Below are 22,311 nucleotides of genomic sequence, written 5' to 3'. Positions count from 1 at the left end.
AATGTTTATGTTCATATTGACCTTCAAATCAGTAAAGATCATACAGACTGATATAGTAAAAACTGACCATTTTTAAGCCTCAGTATGATGCATTTGGTTCATTTGTCAAGTGTGGAGACAAAGCCCCAAAAAGCAGTTTCCAGGCTGTCGGCCTCACATAGAAAGGTGCTGGCTCAGGTAGTAAATGGCCATCAACTGCAATCAGATGGCCATCAGCTGTGGCTAGTTGGCCGTCAGCTGTAACCTGTAATCCATTGTCCACTAATATAACTGCCGTGGCTATGCTAGCAGAAAAAAATGGGGGCTAGCAAGAACAGATTGCAGAGAGGCGGATGCCACCAGAGAGAATATAGTGATATGACTCCCCTACCTATGGCTCTGTGGGTGTTCCTTTTTGGCCTCACCATGTCCTGCGTTCTTATGTGGGGAGCGGGAGCAGAGACCCCGCAGGCAGCCCCACACGACTTCAAGTCGTCTGCATTTTACTTAGGGCAAGATTCAGATTTGATCAAATTACTTTAAGGTTTTCCTTTAGAAATAATGTCACAAAGAGGCAAAACTTCACCCTGTGCTATTTAGGAATAGAGACATATTTTAATACAAGTTCCAAAGATATCCATGTGTCACACTCATGTAAGCTTATTTGACCTATTGTGAACCATCAGGATTTTGCAACAGTTATTTCCAATTGAACTTCACATTTCAATAGCTGCAGTGCTTTGCATTTGACAATCAGTGGAATAGGCCCTACCTGGTCAGGTTTTTCCGGTGGTACAAGAGTACTCCGTGTCAAACTGTTGGCTCACAGGGGACTGGAGCAGACTGAATTCACTCTCAGTGCCTGCTCTGATCTCCACTCTCCTCATAACTCCTGCTGTTAGTTATTATTGTCTCAAAGCAAAGGCCTGGCAGCCTTAATAAAAAGCTCACTTGCAAAATCTTTACTTGGTGTTACAGGCTGATTTGTGTGTTGAAGTCCTAACCCACGGTACCTCAGAATGGGATCTTATTTGGAGGTAAGGTCTTTACAGAGGTAATCAAGGTAAAATTAGGTCATTAGTGTGGGCCCAAATCCAATCTGACTGGTGTCCCTATAAGGAGAGGTGATCTGGATTCAGACATGCACAGAGGGAAGATGATATGGAGACGCAGGGAGAAGATGGCCGTTTATTTGCTAAGGAAAGAGGCCTGGAACAAACAACTCTTCCCTCACAACCTCCAGAAGCAGCCAACCCTGTTGACACTTTGATTTCTGCTATCTAGGCTCCAGAACTGAGACAATACATGTCTGTTGTCCCAGGCCCCAGTCTGTGGTTATGGCAGCCTGAGCTGACTAATACATGTGGTGAGAGACACCTGCTTCCAAAAGAATTCAGAGGTGGTGTCCTTGGGACCCAAACACTGCATGTTCAGAATAAACAAGTTGCAATTTCTGTAACTATCTCTTCATTTTCTGTCAAGGTTACAACAGGTAAGAAGTGTAAAGTTACAAAGAGCTACACCCACTGGTGTCATCTGCATAGCCCAGGGAGTCATAGCCCAGCACTGGAGTCAGCAGGCTTGGTGCCACTATCCTAACTCACTTAAGCAATGTTTGTGTCTCCGTGGGCAAATTAGTTCCTTACTTCTCTGTGCTCCTCTGCGCCGCAGTTTTTCATCTGTAATATGTGGATGATGATACCTACTACACAGGAAGTATTGCAGGAATTAAGGAGATACATGTCACACAGTAAGTATGAGCTCTCATTGTGTATTGTAATTATTTAATGATTACTCGGACAGTTCCAGCAAGCCCCAAAAGAGAAATATACAGGAGTCTAGACATGGATTAGAAACACTGGATTGAAATTTAAAAACAATAGTTTGCCATATTAAATTTCCCTCTTTACTCCTTGATCCTTGGATTGTGGACCTAAGAAGGATTCAGTTGATGTGAACCCCAAGAAGGAATTTATCTGCTGAGATGGTCTCCCCATGGTCAACTGAGAGCCCACATTTCATGAATAATGAAAGCCTAGTGGCTGTTCGCTGACAGGCTCCTCACGTACTCTGTACACAGGAAGAACCTCAGACTGAACTCTGGGCTTCCCTCATGCTCGCTGCCCCACTAGTTCACACTGACTGAGTCAACTACTGCAGTGAAGCCTGGTTTCCTCTTTCCAATCAGCCCCGTCCAATCAGAACTGCATAATTTGGATACCTCATTTACATAAAACAGACCTAATTGGGAACCTGGGCAGGAGCTTTCCCTATAAAAGGTGGCCTCCCTTTGTCTCAGTGGAACACACTTTAGGTTGCTACCGGAACCTGTGTCTCCCGGGCTGCAGCTCCTTTTGCTCAAATAAATACTCCTTATTCTTTATTATAGTCTAAAATTAATGTTGGTTTACAGGACACTGAGGTAAAATAAAGGTGCAGTTATGGTCGATGGTCACTTAGCCAGAATATGGTCGGTAGTCGCATAGCTAAAACCTACCTGGGGGAAACAACGTTGAGTCATACTTCCCCACCAATAAGAAACAAGAAGAGTTGGAGAGGTAACTGCAAAAGATATGTAATCAGATTTAGGAAAGTGTCCCCAAACCTGAGCACCGGTTAGAGGAGTTGTCCTCTGAGTGACCTGTCCTCATTGCCACACTAAACACACCCGCCAGCACAATGACAGATCTGAAGCGGCCATATAAGATCAACAAGAGGGTGGCAACCTAACTCCCAGAACTCCCCGCCCCCTTCCAGGGAAACTAACCCAGCCCCTAACCACAAGGGCCCATAAAAACACTTTGCCCAAAGACCTCAGGGGGCCACATCCATTCCACTTGGGAGTGTCCTCCCCTGGTGCATCAAGCTTTCACTTTAATAAACCTTTCTCTCTGCAAACTGTTTCACCCACTCTCTTGGTTTCTATCCTGAAAGGGATGTGGATGAAAAAAGCCTAAGGAAAAGCTTATAAGAGTTTGTTTGAGCCAAACTAACAACAATTGCCAGGAAGCAAAGTCTCAACAGGTTGAGAAACTGCTCCACAAAATGGTGGTTTGCAGCTTATTTTATACATAGAATCAAAGGAGGAGGGTTACACGAAATCCGTTGCTGGCAGATTAAAGGGGTGGGAAAAAGCAAAGCAGTGGGGGGCGGATAATCTCTGGGATTGGATAAAAGTAAATCGGAGAGACAGGTACTTCTTTTACATAGGTGGGTGCAGGATAGTTAATAGTTCACATAGAGATGTTCATCGAGGGACAAGAACAATAATGAGGGATTCTGTACTTTCCTACTCCAATCCGGGAAAAAGGATTACTGACATTCCAAGGATATCATCTTAGGTGCAAAAAGACAATAAACAGGCTCACTTAAGATAAAGATTGACTTTATGAAGGAAGCTTCAGGCTAAAGATGTGACTTCCCACCATGGCCCACCTTAGTTGTGAATTTTTTATGTTCATGCCATCCTATGTGGTTATTTTCAGTCTCCTGATCTTGTCAGGCTTAACCTGTGGCCCCTTTTCCATCCTCAATCCTAAGCACCTTACAAAATGTCTGTACTATTTCACTGATTCCAAGCATCTCTAGAATGCACAAGTGGTGGGTGTGTTCAGTAAGGGGTGCTGTGGGGCCATCATTGGTGCAAGGGTGAAATTGTGTTCCTGTCAGGGCTTTTTCCCTTCTGGAGTCAGGCTGGAGGGGTTGCTGGTTCTCTGGGTACAGTTCTGAGGACTGAGGACTGGGGTCTGGAAGCGTCTTTGCACCCAGACTCTGCGCCTTGTTTATCCTTGTACTTCCATTCCTGAGCTGCTTCATTCTTGGTTGGGCTGTTTCCGTGACCACCACCTGGCTATCCGATGGTGGCAGCATTCCCCAGTGGTTGTGGCTCAAAACGCAAGTCTTTGCGTAGTCCAGTCACGTGGCGGTTGAGCTCAGGAGAGCACAATGCTTGGGTACCACAAGCTTCCAGTGACCGGTCGGGGCCAAGAGCCAACAAGAAGCCTGGAGGGAGGTGATGCTGGGGCTTGGTGACAGTCCAGTCCCTACGGTACACCCTGTTGCTATGGAGAGTGGCCTGGTGGCCTTGGGATCAGCAGAGGCTTGCATTCCTGGAGGCTGTGGGGTTGGAGATAGGGATGGTTAGGTGAGGTGCTGGTGAGGGTCAGGCACGGCAGGGCAGCAACAGGATGGCAGGCTTCTTAAGGCACAAGTGCCTCATATGTATCCATCATGCAGGGCATTCAGGGAGGAGTCAGAGGGACATTCTCAGGTATAAACACTATGCTTGTGAACATCGCTGTGCCAGAATCCATGCCATATGCTTTATTTCTCTCACAAAACATGTCCCAGACTCTCTCTTTAAACAAGAGAGAATGGAATGTGTGTAACAACCCAATCCAGGAATCAGAAGCTTTGAAGCTGACCATTAAATGAACCCAAGAACATACGGTTTTCAGTGAACTGTGTAATAAAAGTCACGTGGTCGTTAAATTGGGTGCTAGCCTAAAAAACATATTTGACATCTAGCTCAGGGATTAGACATGTGGAAAACATACTTAGCAGCCTTGGGCTTTTAATTTCATTGAATCTTGTCCACTGAAATAGCTGGAGCTGAAATCATGGACTCAGACGTAAAGGTTGTTGAGTTTTTTTTACCTCGGATTGTCTGAGCAGCCCCATGTCCCCTGTGCCGCGTGGCCTTGGGCGAGTCACCTCTGCCTCAGTTGCCTCATCTGCGTGAGTCAATGACCGCCACTGCATGGGGCTGAATTAACCATGATGAATTTTCCTTCCTCAATCCTTATTTCTTGGCCTCTGTGCCGCCCACTCTCCCACCCTACTCCACTTCCTTGGCTTCTCCCTCCCAGCATCCTCTCTTTGCTCACCTTCTTGGTTGAGATGTAGGGATGCCTGGTCCTCACCCTCTGTCTACACCCTCTGCCAGGTGAGCTCATTCGACCCAAGACTAAATACCACACCCTCGCTGATCCTGCCTCAGCTTTGTCTCCTGCCCTGGGTTCTTCCCTCAATTCCATACTTATGAATCCAACCATAGGCTTGACCTACTCCTCCAAATCTCAGATGAGAGTCTCGGCTTTCCTGTGTCCAAAATCGAAATCTTATTTTCTGCTCTCCACGGTCCTGCTCTGCCCAGGTCCTGGTCCTCACCTTCTCAGGGATGCTGCCTCCTCCTCCCAGGTACCCCACTTACGATGCCTTCTTCGCCCTCACCTCATAGCCAGTTCTTTCTATTTCTGGAACCCACCCACTTCTATCCCTTCCACCTCCAGCACACTACTCAGACCCTCTCAGCTCGCTCTTGCACCATTGTGAGGGCTTCTGCCCCAGCTCACTGATGGGCCATCCTGCACTTAGGAGCCAGAGGGATGCTCTGACCTTGTGAGTAGGGAACTTGCTTTGTGATGTCAGCTGTAGCCCTATCTGACCAGTCCCAGGTGAGGAAGGGCTGTTAAGGGGCTGTATGAGCCCAGCTACCAGCCCATCCATCTCAAACGCCAGGTTTGTACAGACCTTTGCAATGTCAAGTACCAGCTAAATGTTCCATCCTCCTCCACTTGTAAAGTGGGTACAGACCATGCTTGACCCAGGCCTCCTAACTCCCAGCTTCTGCCAGGGAGTGATGCCTAGAAAGCTCTGGAAACAGAGACTATTGGGGCCCTTGGATGTGGTAGGGGAAAAGAGAAGGGTAACATGGCTTTTGCTTGCTCCCGCTGCCAGCTTTAATCCACCCTGCAGTCTAATGGAGCCCAAGCCAGCTCAGGCTCCGCACGACAAGCCTGCTAATCCCTGGAGCTGAGAGCTCACCATCTGTCTCCAGGATGCCCTTTGCTCTCTCAGCCTCAGAGAGCCAAACCCAGGGCCTCAGACAGGGGTGATGGTAAAAGTATATTTTGGCCAAATCCCCTCACGTTTGGCCCTCAACGATGAGGTGGGAAAATTCAGGTACAGAGAGCCTCACATGGTGTAAGTCACTGCGTCTGTAAGAGCAACTCCTTAGGGCTCCCTTATCAGTTGCAGGAGGTGGGGTTGTGAGCTGCAGGGCAAACTCCCCTCCCTTCTGTTAGCAGAGAGGGGGCCCTTCTCCGCATGGTGCCTAGGCTTGGTTTCCACACCGGTGGCCTAGGTTCCCACACTGGGGTTGAACGCTGGCCTCGGGGAGGAGCACTGGGAATCCTAGATGCTATGTTGCCAGGATGGAGCCTCCTCAGCACGATGTCCAGGTTCTTGGCGTCTCGAGCAAAGAATTGAACGACACACAGAGGTAAAGCGGTGAAAGAGAAGTTTATTAGAAGAGATAGTACACTCCAAAGAATTAGGAGCGGGCCCAAGCAAAAAGAAAAGCAGCTCAAGGGCCATTATTAGAAGAAAAAGTACACTCCAAAGGGTTAGAAGTGAGCTGCGGCTCACAGGCTCAAAGGCAGCATTATTTGGAGAAAAAGCACACTCCAAAGAGTTTGGAATGGGCCCGAGCAACAAAAAGTTACTCAAAAGGCTGTGGCTGGTGAGGACTTGGGGTTTTTCTTTTCTTTTCTCTAGGACGGGCTGTTCTTCTCCAGGCGTGGGACCACTTGATTGACACCTGTAATTGATAAGGGATTATTACCTCATCCTCTTAGACTGTGCATGTCCCTTCCCAGAGTTCAGTCTGTTATAATGACATTAATGAACTACCAGGCATATGTATGATATTATAATGTGGCATCATGAGGCTAGGGTGACATGGAGGTCGTGGTGGCCTTCTACGATGCAGGTGTGAGCGACCCGGCCAATTTAGTTAGGTCCTCACAGTGGTTATCGCTTAGGGTAGCTAAGGGAAGAATTCGGCAGGTGGACGTGCAGGAATGCAGAGACCGAATTACCTGTTCCTCACTGTCTGCCTCATTTCTCCTGGGAGACATGATCCTCATACGTCTCTGTGGGGAGTTGAGGGATGGGAGGTCTCTTTCTTCTGCATCTGCTTCAAGCTGAAAAGGGGGTAGAGCTGTCCCTACCTAATGGGGATTCACGAAACTCTCACCCTATCTGATCTTCCTTGGTCAGGGTGCATGGAAGCCTCGCTGGGGTGTAATTTGTATCCCAACGGCCCCTAGATGAGGAAAGACAGATGTTAGTTAATAAATTAAAAGTGCTGGCTCCAGGAATAGGACTCGAAGCCAATTATCTTAATTTCACCCAGGGGTTAGGTCTGGAATGGCCTAGAGGAGTGTTGGGCTACAATGACTATAGTTAACAAGTTTAAGTCACAGGCTTTTAAGTGGTTATTTGAAGTAGGGATGAGAGACATTCTGTGATTTAGGCTAGGAGCAATTTTTAGTTGAGGATTAAGAAATTAGTTTGAAAAGTGATTAAGACCTGGGGCTAGGGAGCTAAGACACTAGGGAAAAGGAGACTTAAAATTCCTACTGAGGGGACTTAAAACTTTTATGGGGGGCTCTCCCGTATCACTTCCATCAGAGGCCATGCAGACTGGCGGTTTTACACCAACCTCGTGCAGATCCTGATGCTGACACATGCCAACTGTGGGACTTTGGGCAAGTCACTTAACTCCTTGAGGTCTCTATTTCCCTATCAACAAAATGGGGCTGATGGTTAAAGTCTCTCCTTTGCAGGGTTGTTGTGTGTGTTAAGCAGAGTCCTTGCCAATATTAAAGGTCTGCTTGTTATGGTTCCTTCCTGCCCAGCCCTGTTCTCCCTCTTCCTGTTCAGGTCCACTCAGCTCACTAGGCCTGTGTTCCTTTTTCCCTCCACTCACAGGTTTACTGCAGGGTTTTGCAAGGAGAAAGTTGGGAAGTACACTAGACAGCCGAAGTCAAGAGAGTGGTAGCCAGGAAAGAGAGGAAGAAACAGACAGAGAAAGGCTGACAGTGAGAGGCAAAGAAAGAAAAAAAACTTGACACAGACAGAAAGAGGAGAGACAGAAGGGGAGAGAGAGAAAGAAAGGTGGAGATACAGCTAGAGAGAGAAACAGACAAAGAAACCAAGAGAGAGGGAAGGGCAGAGTATGTGTGTCAGAGACATCCGGGGAGACAAACAGCCAGAAGGAATCAGGTTAGACACACATCCAAACACAGGGAAGAAACATTCCCAGGGCGTAGGAGAGGGAGGGAAATATGTGGCCAGAGCCCGTTTTGCACACCCCCCTCAGGGCAGCCTCTCATCCCTTCCCCACAATCCTTAAATCCTCTCTCGCTTACTCGGGGCGCTCCGCATCTGTCACAGCCGCGTCCTGACCCGACAGCCAGCGGCTGGCGCAGGTGAGTGTGGCCACAGCCGGGGGCCTAGGTGTGCGCCAGGAATGGGTCTCAGGAAGAGCTGCGCAGGACTGGCGCGTTGGAGACAGTGGCCCGGCAGGAGACCCTTGTGATGAGGTTCAGAGTGTGTTGAGAGCGAGGGGGAGGCCGGGGAAGGGGGCCGAGCTGATACCACGCCTCTTGTCCGATTGAGTCCGCTCCCCTGTACTGCGCGCCTCCCCAGCCCCCGGGGCTCCGGTTGCCCCGGTTCTCCCCGGCCAGGCGCTCAGAGCGTTCTCCGGTTCTGTTCTCCCCGCCCGCTCCTCTCCCGCAGCCGGCGAGCCGATGGCCCGGTCCCGGAGCGCCGCGGAGCGGCCGCTGCCGTCTCTGCTGCTGCTGCTGCTGGCACAGGCGGGCGCGGCGGGCGCGGCGGGCTCGGTGCGCCTGGCGGGCGGCCTCACGCTGGGCGGCCTGTTCCCGGTGCACGCGCGGGGCGCGGCGGGCAGGGCGTGCGGACCGCTGAAGAAGGAGCAGGGCGTGCACCGGCTGGAGGCCATGCTCTACGCGCTGGACCGCGTCAACGCCGACCCGGAGCTGCTGCCCGGAGTGCGCCTGGGCGCGCGGGTGCTGGACACGTGCTCGCGCGACACGTACGCGCTGGAGCAGGCGCTGAGCTTCGTGCAAGCGCTGATCCGCGGCCGCGGCGACCGCGACGAGGCGGCCGTGCGCTGCCCCGGCGGCGCTCCCCCGCTGCGCGCCGCGCCCCCCGAGCGCGTGGTGGCTGTGGTGGGCGCCTCGGCCAGCTCCGTGTCCATCATGGTCGCCAACGTGCTGCGCCTGTTTGCGGTGAGGCCCGCGGGCCGTGCTCGCTGTCCAGCCCCTCTCTCCCGTCCTCGCCCTTGGGATGGCGGAGGTCTAGTCTCCTCGGACAAATCACTCCAGGTCGCCAACAGCTGCTCGCCAGAAACCCTGTGGGTCCGGCCAGACGCCAGCCGGAGTCAGGGTCACGTCACCGCTGCGGCCTCCCTGGTCTGCTCTGGCGCCCTCCCATGGCTGCCGCCCGCACACACAGCCGGGGGTGGGAATTAAGGAAGCGTACCCCCACCCTCAGGACACAGCTAGAGCCGGCGGCCTGCACTTTAGCCCCCACTGAACCTCCCGTTCCGGTGTCTTCGTTTTGGGCACACCCTGCACGGCGGTGCAAGGAGGTCCTGACCGTGGGCTCCGGAGAGCTCCGAGTATGGGGAACCAGTTGTCCCTGGAATCAGGGCCCTCCCTGTGGGGCGACTGGCAACTGGGACGAGCTCCTGGCTGCTCTGGGGGGTGGTTGGGCGTGTACAGACCTGGACCTCGCTCCTCCTTTTTGATCATAGTTTAAATTCAATTTCAAAATGTCTTTCTCTAACGGTCACTTCAGGGGAAACAGTGGGGTCTGCTTTCTAGAGTGCTTATCTCCAGCACCCTGCCCTGTGGGGAATGCTTGGACAGTCCCTGCCATGCCCTCATCTCTGGGGAGCTGTCTTCTGAGGGAAGCAGCACCTTCCTTGCAATCTGGGAGGCAGTAATTTGGGGGGCATAGGAATCATGGGTTAGGGGGCCTTAGGCATTAGAATGTGGGGAATTTTCTGTACATTCTGGGGAGCAGTCTTCTGGGACAGTTTTATTGGGGTTCGTGATGGGGTGTCTCTGTCCTTTCATCTTTCTGAGAAGAGTTGAAGTCTTTGCTTCCATCTGGCGAGGGTAAAGGACTTCTCTTTCTTGAGTTTTTCTGATTCTCCCAGGAGTGGCCTCTGCTCCTGCCCCGAGGCCCGAGGTGGGGTTTGCTCTGGGCCCCCTTCCATACCTGCAACCACTTCACTCCTCTCACCCCAGTTCCTGCTGGACGGCAGCATTTGTGCAGAGCACACAGATGCACCTTCTAGTTGGCACTGAAAGAGGTTTTGTAACTGCTCAGTGCATGGGGGGTTTCTTTGTCTCACCAGCCCATGTCTGTGTGCTTTTGTGGGCTGTAGCCTCTTTCCTGCCCGGCGTTCTGTCTCTCTCCCTCTAGGCAGAGATCTCAAATTCAGGGAACTTTGGGGTCCAGGTGGGGACTGTAGCTGAGTGAGCAGGACCCTGTGAGCCCAGGGCCCACTGCTGCCAGCTCAGTCCAAGACTGAGGTGGTGCCGCACCCCCAGACTTTGGACACTGGCTACTAATTCAAAAAAATTTAAATGAAGACACAGTGCACAAAGAGCAACCATGGGCCAGATTTTGCTCCCTCTGGGGCTGCTTTGCAATTCTTGGTCCAGAAGCAAAGACGAGAGCTTCTGCGTTCACTTCTCAACCACATCCTGTGCTCTCAGGAGGGTCAACATGTATGGGAAGGCTTTTCTGAAGAGGAAACTAAAGTGTCTATGGTGCTTACTAATATACTGCAGCCAGCGTGCCTTTCTCTGCCTCCTTTTCTCTGACTTCTCCTCTTTCTTTGTCTTTCTTCTTGTTTTTCTCCCTCTCATCCATCCTTCCTCTCTCTTTCCTTCCCTGACCCTTTTGCTATACGTTCCCTTTTCCATAGACCTTTGCACTCCACACTTTGCTTCTGTCCCACTGCAAACAACCTTGTCTCCCCAGCCCAGCCCAGTCCCTCCTTCCAGAACTGCCCCCATGACCTCCACCAGCTCCCACTTGCTGTTTCCATAGTGACTGTGTCTTTAATATGGTTCTGATATGCCCCTCTCGCTGCTGGCCTCCCTCTTTCAGATGCCTCAGCCTTCTCCCCTCACCTTGCACATGCTGCCCTGCAGGCCTCTCTAGCATTAGCTCCCCCTCTTCATCCCTGCCATCAGTCACTCTAATGCACACAGGTAAACCCAGTACCAGACAGGCCCCTGCAATAGGCCCCTGAATACAAGCCCCTCCCCAGCTCACCTGGCTGCTCTGAACCCTCCTGGGCTTGCCCCCACCCACACAGTTCACCCCTTGATGTGAATTAGGAAAATTTGTCACCTGTGTGGCTGACAAGGATGTCTCTTTCCAGGGCAGACAGTCTGTGCTTAGCAGCTGGATGGGCTGCAGGCTGCAATTGAGCTCCCACCTCGCCTTTGCTCAAACACACCTACACAACTGTATGTCGTGGCCATGCCCTCTCCCCTCAGACCACCCCTATTCCATCACACCCACTTACAAGATGCATGTCTTTCCCACACCTGCTGGCCACTCCAGCTGGTTCTCAGCTCCCTACCCCGTAGCTTCCGTGCCCCCACCTGTGTTCTGAGTCCCCGTTGCCCTCCCTTCCTGAGGTCACTGACCCTCTAGCCACAACTCAGGTATTCTCCCCCCCCTCCAGATCCCTCAGATCAGCTACGCCTCCACAGCTCCTGAGCTCAGCGACTCCACACGCTATGACTTCTTCTCCCGAGTGGTGCCGCCCGACTCCTACCAGGCCCAGGCCATGGTAGATATTGTGCAGGCACTGGGATGGAACTATGTGTCCACACTGGCCTCCGAGGGCAACTATGGCGAGAGCGGGGTCGAGGCCTTTGTACAGATCTCCCGCGAGGCTGGTGAGCTGGGGGCAGATGGGTCAGAGGCACCAAGGAGCCTACAGAGGGGTGAGGCAGGGACCATCAAACGGGGCAGAAGCCATGAGTTGGGAGCACTGGGTCCATGGTGGGGAGCGTGGATGGTGTCCTCTGTGGGCGGATACCCCTTTCCTTCAGAGGACTCAGCCCCTGCCTCACCGCTTGGTGGGGCCCAAGCTGGCCTCACCCCTGCAGACCCCTGGCCAGGCCGCAGAGCAATCATACTACACAGTCATGTGCAGTGGCAGCCCCTGGGGTTGGGTGGGATGGACGAAAGCTAACTTTGGCACCCCGACACCCAGGGGGAGTCTGTATTGCCCAGTCCATCAAGATTCCCAGAGAACCAAAGCCAGGAGAATTCAACAAGGTGATCAGGCGACTCATGGAGACGCCCAATGCCCGTGGCATCATCATCTTTGCCAACGAGGATGACATCAGGTGGGACGGATGGTGCCTGAGGTCACTGAGTTCTTCAAATAATCTCCTTGAAGGCTCTGCCTCCTCTTCTCACACATCCGCACATGCATATCCTCCCTTTCTCCCTTTGCCTCTTTCTCACCCTCCCTCCCCCTGCACACTTCTTCTGCTGCCCTCACAGTCTGGTGCCCCCAGAAATGAACCAGGCCCAGTCTGGGTGGAGATGCTCCAAGTCTAGCCAGGGAAACACACAGAACACATGTCCATTGGTAGAATTCGCAGTGGGGGGGCCTGTGGGCACATCAAAGTGCAGAATCTGAGCATCAGGAAGGACCCCCAGGGGCAGAGCCAGCAGGAGCCCTGCTTCCAGACAGCGTGAAGTGGGTGCAGTGCGTGGAGCCAGAGGGCAGGCCCGGGGCCCTGACTACCCAAGAAGCCCAGCGCAAGTGTAAATACCCGATACCCCATGTTGCTGATAAGTGAGGACCTGAGGAGTGATGTGGAATGGGATAGGTGGTGAGAGAAGAATGGGAAGTGAGTAGGGCTAAGCTGGAGGAAGAGCTCAGGCCCTTATCACCAGCCCTGTTCCTACCAGGAGGGTCCTAGAGGCTACACGCCTGGCCAACCTGACTGGCCACTTCCTGTGGGTTGGCTCCGACAGCTGGGGAGCCAAGACCTCACCCATTCTGAACCTGGAGGATGTGGTCGTGGGCGCTGTCACCATCCTGCCCAAAAGGTCCTCCATCGACGGTGAGCACAGAAACGCCCTTCCCCGCGGTGTCTCCACCCTTGCTGTCCTTCCCCATTAGCCCCTCTTGGGGCACTCATTCCCCCGTTTGTAAAATTGTACTGTGATCCAGGCCCCTTCTAGGATTCCCAGGCTCTATGACTCAGATTCTGGTAATACACCCCTCCCTCCAGTGTTTGAATGAGCTGGCAGATGAGGAAAAGCACACCCACCACACAGCGTGAAGAATTGTTTGTGTTTTTTGTTTTGGTTTTTAATTCAGTGCCTATATTTCTGGTTCTGCCAAGAGTACTGTGATTGGAGGGTGTGGGTAGGAGAGAGAGAAACCAAGGATGTGGGACATACTGTCCTGCTGATCAAAGTGATGAGGCCTTTCCCTCCCCACCTGTGAACATCTGGAAGAATCCAGTAGGGGGGTTCACTTTACAACAGTATTGCTCATTTTCTTTCCCAAAGGATGAACTGAAGACACCTTGATGAGGGTTTCAAGGCTGTTTATGAAGCACGGACCCTTATAAGGCTGAGCCCTGACACCCGCACTGATACCTCTCGGGGGTGTACACCCACCCTCACACTCTTTTCCATTAGAAAGCATTCAGTTGTAGGTGGCAAACTAGACAGTGTAGTTTTAGCAGTAGAGGTATTTCTTCACAAGACAAGAGGTCTGAAAGTAAGGAACTTTAGGCTCGGGGCAGTGAGTCAGTGATGTTCTCAAAGCCCTGAGCTCTCTGTTTCTGTTTCACCATCGTCTGGGGTTGCTCTGTCTTCATGCTTGTGGCATCATATTTACAAAGTGGCTGCTGAAGCTCCACCCATTACATCTGCACAGCAGCACCCTCACCAGGAAAGAAGGGACAGCATAAAAGTCTTTCCTGTGCTGAGGCTCTGAGTTTGCAAGTTCTGCCCTGGGGTCCCCAGATGGTTGCATGGCCACTCCTAGCTGCAAAGTGAGGAAGTGGTGAAGGCACACAGGAGTACCATGGCTGGCTCATGGTTGCCACCCTTCTCCGTCCTCCCTCTCAGGATTTGACCAGTACTTCATGACCCGCTCCTTGGAGAACAACCGCCGGAACATCTGGTTCGCAGAGTTCTGGGAAGATAATTTTAACTGCAAACTGACCAGCTCAGGTGCCCAGTCAGATGACTCCACCCGCATATGCACAGGTGAGAGCTGCCCAGGGTGGTGAGGTGGCGAGGGAGATGATGGAGATGGTGGGAGGCCAAGATAGGCACTTGGGGGCCAGGCACACTTCCTCTGGGAATCCCTAGGGCAGGTGAGGAACGCATTGGCCGGGACTCTGCGTATGAGCAGGAAGGGAAGGTGCAGTTTGTGATCGACGCCGTGTACGCCATTGCCCACGCCCTGCACAGCATGCACCAGGCTCTCTGTCCTGGGCACACAGGCTTGTGCCCCGCAATGGAGCCCACTGATGGGCAGACGCTGCTGCAGTATATTCGAGCTGTCCGCTTCAATGGTGAGTGGGTCCCTCTCCAGGGTCCCTGAGAGAGTAAAGGGAAACCCACTGGGATAGATTTCTCTGTGGGACCTGGGATGAGTCAGGATCAAGGGATGGGAGAGGCAGCATGGTCTAGGGAGTGCCTGGGCCTGAGAGCTGGGGACTTGACCCAAGTTCTGGGCACTTCTTAACACTCCTCCTTTCCTAGGCTTCAGCACCCCCTGCCCCAATTTGCACAATTCAGGTGTTGGGGAACTTCTCTGCTACCCCTTCTGCCTGGAACCCTCAGCAGGTCACACACAACTCTCGCCTCCACGGCACAGAGTTTGGAAGCATCTAGTCTCTCGGGCACATGTGGGGCACCAAGCACGTGTGAGGAGGGACTGTGCATGTGCTGCCCACTCTGAGTCCCGGGCGTCCAGACGCTGTCTCAGCAACGTCCTGAGCACAAGGCACTAGTGCAATGTGTCCCTGGGCCCCCCAGGGACCTGGCTATGCTTCTGAAAGGGCGCCGATGGACTTGGCTTGTGGGGAGAGGTGCACTTGTACAATTGCTATCCTTTACAAAAGTAAAGCTCTATATTCCACCAAATATGGAGTGCTTTCTATCTTCCAAGCTCTCTGCTAAAGAGTGCAACTTGATTTCACTCCAGACCAGCTCTACAAGCTCGTAGAATAAGCTTCTAAAAGAAATCAAGTTGATTGTTCAAATTGGTACAAATTTCATGCCAACACACAGACCTTTGTGCAAGTCTGAACTCATTCTTTCACCTGGACACTTAAGCTTTCTTTTTTTTAATTTTTTTATTGTGGTAACATACACATAGCATAATATATACTTACCGTCCTAACTACTTTGAAGCATAGTTTAAGTCGTATACATTGTTGTGCAACCCATCTCCAGAACTCTTTTCATTTTGCAAAACTGAAACTCTCTTCCCATTGAGCAACAATTCGCCATTCCTCCCCACCCATCCCCTGGCATCCACCACCCTACTTTCTGTTTCTATGAACTTGACTCCTCTAAATACCTCGAATGGATGGAATCGTGCAGTATTTGCCTTTTTGTGACTGGCTTATTTCACTTAGCACAAGGTTCATCTTCCAGGTTCATCCACATTGTACATGGGCCTGAATTTCCTTTTTAAGAATGAATAGTGTTCCATTGTATGCATAGGCCACATTTCGTTTATCCATCCAACCCCCAACACACATTTAAATTACTTCCACCTTTTGGCTGTTGTGAATATGCTGCTATGAACACGTGTGCCAGTATCTCTTCGAGTTCCTGCGTCAATTCTTTTGGATATATACCTGGAAGTGGAATTGTTGGATCAGGTGGTAATTCTGCGTTTCTTTTTGTGTGGAACCGCCCTACTGTTTTCCACAGTGACTGCATCCTTTTACATTCCCACCAGCAGTGCACAAGGGTGCCAGTTTCTCCCAGTCCTCTCTGATCCTTGTTATTTTCTGTTGCATGGCCACCACTGTCCTAATGGGCATGAGGTGGTACCTCACAGTGGCTTGATGGGCCTTTCCCTGATGCCAGTGAGCATCTTCGCATGCTTGTGGAGCTCTTCCTTTATCCTGGCTGATACTCCGGCCTCTCCAGGAGGCTGGCTTCCATGGGCTGGAGAACCAGCTGAGGATGCCAGGCTCTCCCTCCAGGCAGTGCGGGAACCCCGGTGATGTTCAACGAGAACGGGGACGCGCCGGGGAGATACGACATCTTCCAGTACCAGGCGGCCAACGGCAGTGCGGGCAGCGGCGGCTACCAGGCGGTGGGCCAGTGGGCGGAGACCCTCAGGCTGGACGTGAGTGGCCCAGGCTGAGCTCCTGGAGAGGGCCGATGCCCCCCCACTCCCGGGGCGGCGGTCACAGGCCCCGCGTCCTGTGTCGTAGGTAGATGCCCTGCAGTGGTCGGGGGACACCCGGGAGGTGCCGCCGTCTCAGTGCAGCCTCCCCTGTGCGCCGGGAGAGCGAAAGAAGATGGTGAAAGGTGTGCCCTGCTGCTGGCACTGCGAGGCCTGCGACGGGTACCGCTTCCAGGCAGATGAGTTCACTTGCGAGGCCTGCCCGGGCGACATGCGGCCCACGCGCAACCGCACGGGCTGCCGCCCCACCCCCGTGGTCCGCCTCACCTGGGCCTCGCCCTGGGCCGCCCCGCCGCTCCTCCTGGCCGTGCTGGGCATCACGGCCACCACTGTGGTGGTGGCCACCTTCGTGCGGCACAACAACACGCCAATCGTCAGGGCCTCGGGCCGCGAGCTCAGCTACGTGCTGCTCGGCGGCATCTTCCTGGTCTATGCCATCACCTTCCTCATGGTGGCCGAGCCCGGGGCGGCCGTCTGCGCGGCCCGGAGGCTCTTCCTCGGCCTGGGCACCACTCTCAGCTACTCCGCCCTGCTCACCAAGACCAACCGCATCCACCGCGTCTTCGAGCAGGGGAGGCGCTCCGTCACGCCCCCGCGCTTCATCAGCCCCGCCTCGCAGCTGGTCATCACCTTCAGCCTCACCTCCGTGCAGGTGGGTCCCCGGGCTCCCGCAGTATGGGCGGGGCACTGACCTCCACTTAAACAATCAGACAGCTATTCTTCCGTGTTGGTTTCCATGTTTAACAAATGGAAAGAGAGACGGCGCTGCTCTTCTCCCGTGAGGAGAACAGGTAAGAGCGGCCTTTCCCCTGTGTCGTCCTGGAAGGAAAGTGGGTCAGTAAGGCCAGGGCACTAGCTTCTAGCTATTTTCCTGTAAAACAACAAAATTAGTATCATAAACTGAATTTGCTCTGCCATAATTTGCCTCCCATATAAAAATAGAGCAAAGAGATACCTGATGAATTTTCCTTGAGCAAATAATCTGTTTCCGTAAGGGAGTTACTGCTGCTGCCTGACGAGGGCCACGGGCTCCAATGATGTCCCTGGAGGGCAGCATCGCGCTCCAAGACTGGCCAGATTTCATGGTGTATATGCAGCAAACGCAGACTCGCTTTGGGTCTTTCTCTAAGACAGTAATACCACAGCTTTGCAAATGACTCCATGGTCTGCGTGTTTTCTATGCTAAGACAAAGGTGTCTGTGACATTTCGTGACACTGCAGAGCCAGCCCAGTTCTCAGCACCAGGTGGAGGGCTCTGGCTCAGCCCATGTTGACACAGCATGCTCTCCACTCCAGGTGAGCCGTTCTCCCTACCCAGCGATGCGTACACCATGTCCGTTCCCACCCACAGGCCTCGGGGCACAGTGCTCTCCATGGCTGGGAGTGCTGCTGTCCTCCTGCAGGTGCAGTGGGAGCTTCCGGTCAGGGCCGGAATCTCAGCCCAGCTCATCCAGAAATGGCACCTCACGGCCTCACTGCCTGGAACCCCCGTGGTGCACCTCATCCCGGGACATAGATGCTTAGGCTATATTCAGTGACCCCAGCTCACCTAAAGACACCCCATATTATGCCCTCATTTCCGGAAACCCTGGGCCCTTTCAAAGAGGCAGGCACACGTTAAACTGTACTAGGTTATTTACCAAAACGGTGGGTGTGAAATGGTATCTCACTGCTGTTTCAGTTTGCCTCTACTTAATTTCTAGTGCACCTGACCTTTGCCAGCTGTGCTCTTTGTGATGTGCCTGTTCCTATACTTTGATCATGTCCCGTTAGTACTTTGTAGGAGTTCGTTACATGGGCTGGGTCCTAGTTCTTTATCAATTACATGGGTTACAAAATCAGTGGAGTACATTTTACATTTTGGTTGTTACTCCTTCATATCTCAGGCCTTGAGTTTTAGTTTCTCATGGGAAACTTTCCCCACCACCTGGAGCCTTGTTCTAAGAGAAGCCTCCATGCCGGACAGTGGGTGTGTGTTATTTTACCAGTCCCTTGTTCATAGAGCTCCTGCCTTTGGGAGAAGCACAGAAAGGCTCTTCTTCTCGGTGCACAAATTATTAAAACAAGTCCCGTCCTCGAGTATCACACAGCCTGCTCCAGTGCACAACACCAGAGCGCTGGCTAGATTTCAGCCCCCCCCCCCTTGCACCCGCATCCCCAATCAGGTGCTCTTGTGCAAGGAATGACCTGTATGAACATATGGGGCAGCCCTTCCAGGGTCCTGTCTCATGCAGGTGTCTTATTTCCCTCTCCCCAGCTTCCCTTGGCTCAAGGTCATGTCTCCTGACTGTGAGGAAATTGAAACTCCGTCTCCTCCCTGTTCGGACCTGTCCGACTCAGATAACCTCCCAGACCACCCTGCATCAGCTCATGTTCTCACTACTGTCCCCCAGGGGCCTGCATGCTAAGCTGCACTGTGCGCCCACACGTGATTCCATTACCTCTCCTTCAGCAGTTCTCAGGATCTGGAGAAGGAAGGGGGTCCTCAGGCACTAGGTTTGCCATGTTGCTTCATGGGGACACCCTAACACTTCACATCTACAGAATGGAGAGGATTCTGCCTGCCTGCCTCGGGGACAGTGAGGAGAGGACATCTGTGCTGGGCCTGGCCCTTAACCAGCTGGCACTGGGTTCTCACAGCAGATTAGGAGGGTTCCCATTCTTTGGATGGAGAAGACAGATTCAGGGTCACAATGCCTGTAGTCACTGCACCTGCAGGACTCAGTAAATGGCATTAGTAATGGTTGGAATACAGGAAGAGGACATCCAGGGGCCCCTTATCCAACTAGCACATACCTCCACTGGACCATGTCACAGGCCTTTGCCTGGGAAGTCTGCCCTTGGATGGCCCTCTCCTCGGCATGGTGGCTCTCTCAGACCTAAGCAGCCTCAAGAGGACCCTCACCTGCCAAAGACCTTACTTGGTGGCTAGGCTAAGTGTGTCCCTGATGTGGTGTTGGCTCCCGCAGGTGGTGGGAGTGATGGCATGGCTGGGAGCCCAGCCCCCCCACAGTGTGATTGACTATGAGGAGCAGCGGACGGTGGACCCAGAGCAGGCCAGAGGGGTGCTCAAGTGCGACATGTCGGATCTGTCCCTCATCGGCTGCCTGGGCTACAGCCTCCTGCTCATGGCCACGTGCACGGTGTACGCCATCAAGGCCCGTGGTGTGCCTGAGACCTTCAACGAGGCCAAGCCCATCGGCTTCACCATGTACACCACCTGCATCATCTGGCTGGCCTTTGTGCCCATCTTCTTTGGCACTGCCCAGTCAGCTGAAAAGGTAATTGTGGTCTCGCATTGGTTTCACTACTGCCTGTCCACAGAAGGGAAGGGCTCGGTTGTCCCAAGAGCTGAGCCACACACATGAATGGCTGCTTGGTTGATCCTTTCATGCACTTAACGCTTGTTTACTCATTTGTCTTTCCAGTCTCCCTCTGCTTCTGCACTTAATCAATCCCCTCTTCCCTTGTTCATTCATTCATCTCGGCTTCTTACCATTGATTACCTTTTTACTCACTTACTTCTTTCACATGCTTTATATCAGGCAATCCATTAATCGATTTGTTCATTTGTTTGATCATTAGTCACTCATCTGTTCATGTATGTAGTTGATTCATCCTTGCCATCCATTCATTTGCCTACTTGCTCCTTTATTCAATCTCGGTTCATTCATTCATTTGTACATTTGAAAACATGTTCGTTCAGTCATTAACATGCTCTAGCCCCTTTTAGTCACATGGACCATTTCCTCAGGTGTCAATCTTTGAGAATGAAACCTCTTCCCTCAGTCACTGGTTCCCTTGGTGCTGTGCCACTCACCCTCCTTATTGTCCACACCAGGGCCACGGCGACTACCACTTCTTCATGCCACAGGCCTTTGCTTATGCACTTGTCTTTTCCTAAGGGCTCATTCCCAGGCTGCGTGGGGGTGGAGGGGAGAGAAAGGGCTGAGTCCCACTTGGTTCCTTCCCCCATGGCTCAGGTCTACATCCAAACCACTACCCTGACCGTGGCCTTGAGCCTGAGTGCGTCGGTGTCCCTCGGCATGCTCTACGTACCCAAAGCCTACGTCATCCTGTTCCACCCGGAGCAGAACGTGCAGAAGCGGAAGCGGAGCCTCAAGGCAACCTCCACCATGACAGCCTCACCCCAGGGTGAGGCCACAGAGGTCTCCAAATAGAGAAGGGGCGTCAATGGGATGGCTGTGCCCTCTCCTCTCTTCTTTTCTTTCCCTTGCTTCATGGTAGAGGCTGTGAAGGGTCCAGGCATGCAGTGAGGGGTCTGTGCGTGTAGGCATCGTACTGCCTCACTGCAGATCAGACTTTCTACTCATGGTGGGAAACGGCCACGCAGAGGCGTCTACTTTTAAAAAGGAACTACACTCACCCTTTCTGGTCTGAAGTTGAGACGTTGAAGTGAATCCCTGGGCTTGGCGCAGGGTGAGTGCCATTTCCTCCTTGCCCAACCACCAGAACCTAGGGATCAGACAGTGTGTGAGAATGTATAGACCCCAGAGTGAACTAGAGGGCTGGTATGGGTGAGGAGACGTCTCCACAATAGGAGATGTGCAGGTCTGTATTCTGGACTGAGCAGAGCGGGCTTGGCACAGAGGGACGGGGCCTTGGGTGTGACCCCTGTGAGAGAGGGTGGGCCTGCAGGGGCAGGGGAGTGAGCAGTGGTTCTGGGTACAACCCATGAAGTTATTTGTGTAAGGGCCTTTCCCTTGGGATCTGTCCTGGGATCTGGGGGATGTCACACTCAGAGTACAGCTTTTTTTCCTTTCCCATTTGGGCTCCCGTAAATGACCCTGAACCCTTAGGAAAATCAGATGCACTTATGCGGTTCAGTGGCGTGAGATGCCAGTTGAGGGATTGTGTTCAGGAGTTCCAGGTTGGGACCAGTGACAGAGAGAATTGTGTTCATGGTGAAGGTAAATTCCATGTAGGATGGATATAAAACTGCTTCTCTCCCAGTGCCCCCTGGGAAGTCCTCTTTGGAAGGCAAGTGTGAGGCATGGGGAGGAAGGTGCTTGTCCTAGCAGTGCGTAGATGTTCGTTTTTCAGTAATTTCGCTTTCCTTCTCTCTTTCTTTCTTTCTTTCTTCTTTCTTTCTTTCTTTCTTTCTTTCTTTCTTTCTTTCTTTCTTTCTTTCATTCATTTTTTTTTAAAAAAATACATACAACATAGAGACTCTTCCCTATACAGTCTCTGGCGCATAAAAGTTTTGACCTTGGGACTAGGTGTTTCTGCATTTTTTAAATGAATAGGGCTTCTCCTCAGAGTAACACTTTTGGTGTCCAGGGTCTCCTTCCTGACACACGTTGCATTCCTAGGGTTTGTTTTTCTGAAGTGTTAGTTATGAGGTTTCATGAAAGGCTGAATGCTTTCCCAAATTCATTATTTCACAGGGCTTCTCTCCTGTGTGTGTTTTCTGATGTATAATGAAGTGTGTTTTCTTGCTGGGGGCTTTCCCTTATGAGTGCTTTTTCTTCGATACTAACTTGTAGATTCAGTGAGCTCTGATCTCCAAATGAAGGTTTTCCTGCATTTACTGTGTTTCCCTGAAAATAAGACCAGGTCTTATATTATTTTTGCCCCAAAGGACGCATTAGAGCTTATGTTCAGGGGATGTCATCCTGAAAAATCATGCTAGGGCTTATTTTCTGGTTATGACTTATTTTGGGGGAAACACATTACCGTTTTCTTGGTTTTTCTCCCAGGAGAAATTCTCTGATATGCAATGAATCTTGGCTTCTAGTTGAAAATTTTTCCACATTTGTTACATTTTTGTGGTTTTCCCCATTCTGAACTCTTATGACTCAGAGTTTGGATGATTTCCATATTTAGAGGATTTCTCCCCGTGATGTGAGACTTCTGACTTAGAGTTCTGGCTTCCTGCTGAAGACTTTCACACACTCATTCCTGCTTGCGTCTCTGGTGTGAGCTCTCTGATGCACAGTGAGCTCTGTCTTCTCTTTACGGCCTTCTCGCATCGCTCCACTTGTCCATGAGCCACAGCA

The 22,311-nt window shown here is 52.1% G+C and overlaps 1 protein-coding gene across 1 annotated transcript; it reads left to right on the top strand.

The window, feature by feature from the left end:
• Nucleotides 1-8,262: 8,262 nt before the first annotated feature.
• Nucleotides 8,263-20,472, top strand: GRM6 (glutamate metabotropic receptor 6; the record flags this gene model as incomplete). Its single annotated transcript, XM_081036188.1, has 10 exons — nt 8,263-9,077; nt 11,561-11,777; nt 12,098-12,233; nt 12,808-12,962; nt 13,984-14,124; nt 14,235-14,439; nt 16,090-16,231; nt 16,320-16,943; nt 19,261-19,572; nt 20,275-20,472. The coding sequence occupies exons 1-10, from the start codon at nt 8,577-8,579 to the stop codon at nt 20,470-20,472; spliced, it is 2,631 nt and encodes an 876-aa protein (XP_080892314.1). The 5' UTR covers nt 8,263-8,576.
• Nucleotides 20,473-22,311: the final 1,839 nt, after the last annotated feature.

Source organism: Rhinolophus hipposideros, assembly GCF_964194185.1.
Source record: "Rhinolophus hipposideros genome assembly, chromosome: 23".
NCBI lineage: Eukaryota > Metazoa > Chordata > Mammalia > Chiroptera > Rhinolophidae > Rhinolophus > Rhinolophus hipposideros.
The sequence above is the reverse complement of the archived record's forward strand: the minus strand, read 5'-3'. Positions and strand labels throughout refer to the sequence as shown.